Source organism: Triticum aestivum, chromosome 3B (assembly GCF_018294505.1).
Source record: "Triticum aestivum cultivar Chinese Spring chromosome 3B, IWGSC CS RefSeq v2.1, whole genome shotgun sequence".
Lineage (NCBI taxonomy): Eukaryota > Viridiplantae > Streptophyta > Magnoliopsida > Poales > Poaceae > Triticum > Triticum aestivum.
In genome coordinates this window covers 716327905-716336027 of record NC_057801.1, presented here as the reverse complement: position 1 = coordinate 716336027, position 8123 = coordinate 716327905, and the positions used below count along the sequence as shown (strand labels likewise).

General features: G+C 49.7%; 2 protein-coding genes across 2 annotated transcripts; one reads left to right on the top strand and one right to left on the bottom strand.

The window, feature by feature from the left end:
* The first annotated feature begins 226 nt into the window (after nt 1-226).
* LOC123071963 (uncharacterized) lies at nt 227-1138 on the top strand. The gene is made up of 2 exons (XM_044495542.1): nt 227-524; nt 607-1138. The coding sequence occupies exons 1-2, from the start codon at nt 453-455 to the stop codon at nt 889-891; spliced, it is 357 nt and encodes a 118-aa protein (XP_044351477.1). The 5' UTR covers nt 227-452; the 3' UTR covers nt 892-1138.
* Nucleotides 1139-4686: 3548 nt separating this feature from the next.
* On the bottom strand, nt 4687-7874 carry LOC123071962 (uncharacterized). Its single transcript, XM_044495541.1, has 2 exons — nt 7373-7874; nt 4687-6536 (listed from the first exon to the last, which is right to left on the bottom strand). Exons 1-2 carry the CDS (start codon nt 7630-7632, stop codon nt 5141-5143), a joined length of 1656 nt encoding a protein of 551 aa, XP_044351476.1. The 5' UTR covers nt 7633-7874; the 3' UTR covers nt 4687-5140.
* Nucleotides 7875-8123: the final 249 nt, after the last annotated feature.

The following is an 8123-nucleotide window of genomic DNA, read 5'->3' as shown; positions in this document are numbered from 1 at the left end:
CCGCCAGCCATCCCAGTGACCCATCAGCCTCGTCCACATCGAGATCCTATTCCTAGGCAGGCGGATCAGGAGCAATTATCATAGGCACTCGAAGATCTCGAGTGAGTATGAACGCGCCGAAGTCGACGGAGGGCGCGTGATTTCAACACGGGCCGGCACCGGCACATCATGTGCGTATTATTTACTACTGCCACTCGTGTTTTCTACCAGCGTCCACTCGGTGCGGCGCCCACCCGGCGGGCGACGGGGTGACGACGGGCGTGACGGCAGCCACCGAGTGTACTACCGTAGCCTCTGCCTTTCTACGAGACGAGATCTCGCCATCCATCCCAAGTCGTCCGTCGTCGGCTACTGCCACTTCCCCCGAAGAGGACCTCACTCCCCACCCCAGCCCAGCCCTCCCCGCCCGCTGCACAGTCCAAATCCCCGCTCCGGCCGGCGACCGACCGAGGATGCCCGCCTCCATGCCCAAGCTGCTCTTCCTCCTCCTCCTCCTCCTCGCCGCGGCCGCCCACTCTTCACCGGTAAGCCTTCCTCTTCCTCTTGTCCCGCCCAATTCCGCGAATCTTGGCCCTGACATTGCCTGTCTGCTCTACGCGCGCGCAGGAGGTGCCGGATGCGGCGGGAGCGGGGTCCGAGCAGGCGGCGGTGCGCATGGTGCCGATGGCCCCGGCTGGGGGGTCGGGGTTCAGCGGGGTGGTGCTGAACGAGACGCGGCGGCGGCTGGGGAGCTTCCAGCTCTGCGCGCCCTGCACCTGCTGCGGCGGGCCCAGGGGCGTCTGCGTCCTCTCCCCGTGCTGCTACGCCATCAACTGCAACATCCCCAACCGCCCCTTCGGATTCTGCTCCTTCACGCCCAGGTCATGCGACTGCCTCCACTGCAACGTCTGAGCTCTGCTGCCGAGTGTGATGAATGAGGGTAATGTTGAGAGCGATAGTAAGTATTTTAGAGTGATGAGGGTGGGGGAAAAAACGACATGATAGCATGAGAGTTCCCCCAACCCGAATGCTTGCCGATTTGTTATTGTTTTAGCCCTATAGCCATTTTGCTACCGAATTGTTATTAAGTATATGGTGTAGCTGCTACCTCTCGATGGAATTGGTTGGTTATTAGCAAAGAGTTGGTGAATTGGAGACATTGCTCTGTTTCCTCTCATGGTTGCGTGATTCGTCGCGTGCTTTCTCTTGATATATAGATTAGTTAATAGCGCGGAGATTCAGTACCTTCCCTTTAAATGCTCGGTACCTCTTGTGTCTCTATCTATTTCCAATGATTCAGTAAAACTGAACTGCACAGGGCATTTAGAAGGCTGTGTTCTTCTTCTTCTTCATAGTCGAACCATTTATACATGCCTGCAGATATTCTTATTAATTAGTGTGCGTTGTGTTGGATCGATCCACTCTATGCAACTCCTCTTAGCACCTTCTGAAGATCTATTGCTTCACAATTTTGTTACGCAAAGTGTCATGGGTTCAGTACTATGTACATCTGTCACCGTAGCCTTGATTTATTTTGTGGCAATTTTAGAACTGTAGAAGTTGACCTTTTTTTTGTGTAGTTTAACACATTGTCTGCTCCTTTACTGACCTTTAAGGAAGCCTAGTTGGGCTCCAGCTTTTGTGAATTCAGTAGGCAGCATCCTATATTTAGGCTAAAAAAAGCCTTGCAGTTGTTTTAATAGAACTTGAAGTTTTCATGACAAACACTGGTTGTTTATTATCAGACATTCATTCTACTGCACACAGTTTAGTTATTATCTACTCCCTCTGTCCCAAAATATAAGACACTTTTTGATGCTATCACAGTCTCAAAAAACGTCTTACATTTCGGGACGGAGGGAGTAAAGAACACGCTATTTCACTAACTTATAGTTTCACCTTTTAGATTTGTAGCTTCAAACCTGGACGAGTGGACATGTAGCTTCTACTTTTGAACAAATTAAAACATAATGCACATAGACATGCATCACATGCAGTACTTGTTTCTACAGTAAGTTACTAAGCATATTCTGTTCTTTAATCCAAAGTGTGTCATCAAAAGTTGCGCAGAATGTGTTGAGTTTGATTGTTATCTGTTCAAAGACATTCAGCTGGGTTGCGATGCTATCATGCTACTCCGAGGGCAAACACTTTATATGATGTTACTCCGAGTTTGCTACATTTACACATTTTTCTGCAAACACTTCGTATTTTGTTATTCTGGGTTTGCTGTCTGTTCACATTTACGCAAACAAAAGGTATGGTTAGGGACATGCCAATGGCCTACTTTACTGCTTGTGCTGTGCATAGGTGATGTTGAGTTAGATACCAAAAGGTAGCTCACGTGCTAATCTTCCCGTGGTCATCAAAGCTTTACTTCCCCATCTGTGATTATTGAGTAGGAGTGTATCAACCATCATCAGGCCATCACTTGTTCTCCTTGGTTGTGTGTGTTTCCTACTCTCCTGCATGTTCTCTTGTTCTGAAGAGAGTGACTATGATTGATTGATTGATTGTGAAGTGACTTTTGACTAGCTAAGGCTGAAAAGGTAGCATGCAAAGGTGATTTTGTAGAGGGGGGAAAGTGAGTTTTGTCTCAGATCCGATCTTGAATTCCTCCTTCTCATTCTTTCTTATGCCTCAATCAAGGTTGAATCCATCATTTTCATTTCCTCCAGCGCTCGGCGCATTTCTGTTGCTGTTAATTGGCTGCTGTACCTACGATTGATTGCCGGAGGCAAAAGCGTGCATTTTGTGTTCAGTGTATATCTGTGTAGTTCTCTCCGTGTTGCCTTCGGTCGCAGTCTGTTTCAGACATTCAGTTGCTTCGTAACGATTCTCCCTGAGGCAAACACAAACACTGATTAGATGTTGTTAAAAAGTCAGTTCCACGCACGGGGTTTGCGCCTTTCCACATTTTTTGTGTCGTTTTTCAGCATATGATGGGGGCATTCGATTTGTGCAATGAAAGGTAAGGTAGGGCTGGGACTTGGGAACATGCCAATAACCTACTTTACTGATCGCGCTGTTCATCATAGGTGAGGGCGAGTTGCAATGCATACAAAAGGTAGCGCCCACGTCACGTGCCAATCTTCGAGTTTGGCCATCAACATGCATAACAGCTTTTCACCCACATTTCAGTGGTAGAGGTACAAGTGCATCAACTTGCATGTTCTTCTCACATCCATCATTAGACCATCACCTCTCCCTGTTGCATCTCCAGCATGCAGTCTCATTCTATTTCTGAAGAGAAGGGCCATGACTGTCTAAGTGATCTTTTCACCATCTAACGCTGAAAAATCAGCACGCAAAATCGATTTTTCAGAGGGGAAAAGAAAAAGTGGTTTTCCCCCACTTTTGGAATAACTCGGTGGAAGCGCGCCTTGCCTTTGTGTTCAGTATAGTACTCTCTCTGTAAAGAAATATAAGAGCGTTTAGATCACTACTTATCTACATGCTTAGTATATGTGTGTGCGAAATGATAGCAGCGATGTATGGCTGCGGCGGGGTGCATCGTCTCAGAGATGAACGTGGCTGAGCTGGAGCTGAACACGTATGTAAATGATGATCGGTCGGTCCTGCGAATTATTGGGCGACGTTTATTACGCCAGCCCCATGTTGCTTCCTTGCGGGACGGACAGATAGGGCGCCGACCTCTCCGTCTCCATCTCCATGTGCGGCAAGGCATGAGTGATTACCAGTGGCGAAACACTAGCTCATGGCAATGCGGACGCATGTGTTGAGTGGGATGGATGGATTCGCCGGTCAAGCCTGGCTGCGATCCAAGCATTCCAGCATGCTCGAGCCCTCGAAACAAAGATGGTCATGTGCATCTCAGTCATGCAGAGGCCGTCGTCGACCCCCTTTCCGGGAGACAAAAACTGTTGGAGCCGTCGAGATTCTGGTCCCGTTAACCATGTGGTTTATGACCTTCTCTGGCTTAAGTTCAAGGGGACTAATTTCAGTTCTTGGATAGACAGACTAGGGGATGCATGTTATGCTGCCTGTCATGATTCATGAACAGAACATAGGATAGGGGAGCTGCAGCGTTTGCCTCCCATTTCGTCTTCACAACTGGAAGCGACAACCTTCGCCACTCGCCAGCCAGTGGTGCGTGATAAGCCCCATAGCCTCTTTCGGCCAGGCATTTCTCAGCCATGATCCCTGAGAAATCTGTGAACGGGAAGAAAAACACCCAAACGCTACGCGTACACAAGCAAGCTCTCTCTTCTCTGGGAATACTCAAGTTGGTTTTTCAATGCTCAGCTACTTTGGCTGATCCCGAGCGCTGTGAACAGTTGGATGCTGTTTTTCTTGCCTCATTGGCAATGAAATGGGGCAGGGGGAACCCCTTTTGATAAAAAAAAAACTCGATTTTTACGCATAAACATGTTCATTATAATTTTTTTCTCAAGAAAGCATAAAGTTGTGTGTCCCATGCTTTGATAGAAAGCGCAAACATATCATATCAGCAACACAAAATCAGTTGTACAATAAATTCAGCCCGTCAAAAAGAAAATGTTGGCGCCCGGAAAACCTGACAGGAAGCATATTCTTCAGGCTCAACAACAGTATTATTCAGATCCGCAGAAGCACCAGCTTCAGACGGGTGAAAGAATCCTACTTGGAGGTTCTTTAGTCCACCTGGAGTTCTAATCCATAATTTAGGTAGAAGCAAACAAAAATGGTAGGCAGGCATCAATCCCATGTGAAGTCAATACAGAGCTACTGCCGTATCTTGGGCAAAAGAACTGATAGTCATTCTGTTAAAAGTGGTACAATCAAGAGTCAAGCTAGATTTTCTCACTCAAAACAAAAAAGAAAAAAGAGTCAAGCTAGATGCTACTACATGAGTACATGTCCAGACTGTCTGCACACGAAAACACATGGCATTTCAACAGCTCACACTTGACACCTCCATCCAGGGTATATGGTCCACTATCCTTTCCGTCGAACTTTTCTTTTTCTTTAACCTTTTATTTGTCCAAGTCATTCTGCACAAGCACACAACTCTAGAGAGAAGAAACACAACGAAGAAATCATCGGCTCGCTGACGAGCTTCCCCGGAGAAAACAAGGGAGCAACAGACCTCCAAAATGGCCATGCCGACGCGGCGCCATCAGTTCATTTCCTCCTGGAAAACTAAAAAGAGAGCAAACCTTCAGAACATCCATTTCGGAGAAGACTGGACGATGATCCGACGGGGCTTTGGGGGCTGTTGCAGCTCCATGGAGTTCCTCTTCTTCATGGCCGAGGAGACCGTCGGGCTCAAGTAGTCATGACTCCTCTGCGGCAGGGACGTGCTCTGCGAGTGCGTCTTCCGCACAGGGATCAGCGTGTGCTGCTTCCTCAAGGTCCCGGTTTGAATCATCGACGGTTTCCTCGGAGAGCTCCACCTGCTGTAGTTGACGCAGCTCTGGCTCCTCCCGACGTGCTTCTCCCTGGAGCTTGGAATGTTTGTGCTCTCCATGGTTTCGGCCGAGTACATTGTCTCCTCCTCGCTGCTGAACTGGTCTTGATGTCTGTACCGCGATCGCTCAGCAGGTGACGAGCTCGACTGCCCCTCACTGCTACAGTCCTCCATAAGAGCAACCGGAGGATCCCTAGAATCTGCCTCGCCATTACGGTGCCATATCAGGCCTGCTGGAAAGTGATTCTCTCTGGATGGATTCCTGGGTTTCGCCTTTGATGTGTCCGCATTGTTCTCCTCGGAAAGCATTTGTTTCAAGGGCAGTGGTAGAAAAATAGTCTTGGGAACCTTAGCTGGGAAGTTGATGTCCAGGAGTTGTACTGGTGCAGGATCCTGGTGACCCTGACAAGAACTACCCCTCGGTGATTCGTATATTTCTGGAGTTGAAATCCCCTGCTCATTGTTGGTCCGTAGATCAACCAGAGGATTTGCATCATGAGAAATCCTTGCATTGGCTGAGCTACCTGACCCCTGCTGGTATTTGGGCTTTGCAGTCATCTTTGAAGTAACTGATGCATCATCATTATTGTCATCCGCAGGCTTGAACACATTGCGACGAGTGAAGGAGGAGCTTGAGCGATCGCTTCTGCTGGACATCAGTCTAACAAGAGGTAACTTTGGCTTGGTAACCTCATCCAGGTTGCCTTGCCAATGCTGATACAACCAATCGCAGACCACCGATATTGGGATCCCGAACTGCATTTGCTGATCCTTCTTCGATGAATGTGATGAGGATGAGGATGCTGAAGATGACCTTGCAGTGGGGGAGGAGGCCAGCTTCATGGGGTCACAGATCATGAAAGCTAAGTTCCCCTGGGCGTCGAAACCGGCAGAGCCAGGACACCATGTCACCCCATCTGTGGAGAGCTTTATGAGGTTATCCGTGCCAATCACTACTTTCCCGTCGCCGATCACCAGTTCCTTCTTCCCGGTATGCCCCAGCAGGTAAACAACACTCCCATGATCTAGGCTTGGTTTGCAGCATGTTTTCAGATAGTGAGGTTGCTGAGCCTGCAAAGTCGAGTCATTCTCGGCAGAATCAACACCGACTATCGTAAGGTCAAGAATCGAGCTGGTTATGAAGAATCTGCAAACATGAACATTACAAAAAGAATGTAAGTAGGGATAGATTTACTTATAAACAACAAAATACTACAGCAAAAAAGCACACATCTTAAAAACCAATCATGAAACTCTGTCCAGAAAAACCCTTTGTTTACTGAGCAGCAAAGTTGATCTGACTTGACATTAAAATAATTAACACTCTGAACTTTTCATGACTCCAACCTTGCTGCTTTTTATCATCAACCACTTACTACTATTGCTTGCCCGTGACACAACTTTTCTTGAATGCCATGTCCCTGAAGAAAAACCTTTCCAGAGAAGAAAATAAACACATTCGAAACAACTCTAACAACCGCGCAAAATCACATTAATTCGATGTTCCTCAAATAGTACCCAAAAAGAAAGCTTCTATGTTCCTCTCGTCCTTGCTTGGATCCAACTAATGACACTTCTCTCTCCCCATTGTTCGTAGAACAGCACGAAGTACTTTCCAACTCCACCTTGTGATCACCATGATTACAACAAGATAGTAGCGCATACTCCCAACCACCTACTAACAGAAACCGCACTAGCAGTTGAATTTGGCTCCTAATCAGCCGCATTACGGCTAATCATCACCGGCAGCAACAGCTATCCCACCACCAACAACAAATCCGCCACGTAGAGCGGTCCCTGCCTAGCGGCTGCTGCCGGAGACGTGGATCTTAGCTAATCAGTCCGCAATAATCGCCGGGAGAGCCGAACAAATCCACAGTAAGAAATGAAACTAAAATGCAGCGATTTGGTTCAGCGAGGCGGCGGCTAAGGCTAGTGGCCTAGCAGGAAGGGAGGTGGGAGGGAGAAGGAGGACGCACGAACCTGTGGGGCACGAGTCGGGCGGCGAGGCGGGCGTGGCCGAGCAGCGCGTCGGCGGCGTCCTCGGCGGCGGCGGCGGAGGGCAGGTTGCCGTGCGTGGTGAGCAGCAGGTTCCGGTGGATCAGGAGTCCCGTGCCGTGTCCGCCGCAGACGGCGGCGAGCGCGGCGGCCTTGGCCGAGAAGATGGCCGCCTTGACCCGCTCGGAGCGGCCTCCGCCGCCGGAGCAGAAGCACCACCCGGCCCCCTCCCTCCACACCCCCATCAATGCAGCAGCGTGCCCACCGCCCTCTCTCTCCTCTGATCCCAGCACCTGGACTAAGCTACAGCTGCCGTCGCCGCTCGCCTGCTCCCTGCCGCATTCCCCGGGGGCAGACGGCGTCGGTCTCCGCACCTGCACGCCGCCTTCTTGCTTCTTCCACTGGCTACTCTGCTTTGTTTTTTTCCCTTGGGGATTCCCTTCTCTTCTCTCTCTCTCACTCAGCTCGAGACAGGGCAGCAAAGAGACCCGGGAAGTGAGGTGGGGTTCGTATTAAAGCCGACCACGCTGCCACCTTCTGCCGCGGGCTCCTCCCCTGGCCCACCCGCCCCGGCCGACCGGTGGGGCCGTTTAGCGCTGGCCCCACAGGTAATCGACACAGTGCCCCTGGGTAGTTTTGCTGGTGGCGAAGGTGAGGGTGTCCCCGATTAGGAGTAGTGCAGCGTGTGCTGTGGTTTTCGTTGGGGTGGTGGGGAAGAGGGCTTTGGCTGCGCGCA

Excerpts from the sequence above, each read along its gene's own strand:
- LOC123071962 (XM_044495541.1), bottom strand. The coding sequence starts at position 7,632 with ATGGGGGTGTGGAGGGAGGGGGCCGGGTGGTGCTTCTGCTCCGGCGGC. Across the intron at positions 6,537-7,372 it reads GCCCGACTCGTGCCCCACAG|ATTCTTCATAACCAGCTCGA; the intron begins GTTCGTGCGTCC and ends TCATGTTTGCAG.
- LOC123071963 (XM_044495542.1), top strand. The coding sequence starts at position 453 with ATGCCCGCCTCCATGCCCAAGCTGCTCTTCCTCCTCCTCCTCCTCCTC. Across the intron at positions 525-606 it reads CGGCCGCCCACTCTTCACCG|GAGGTGCCGGATGCGGCGGG; the intron begins GTAAGCCTTCCT and ends ACGCGCGCGCAG.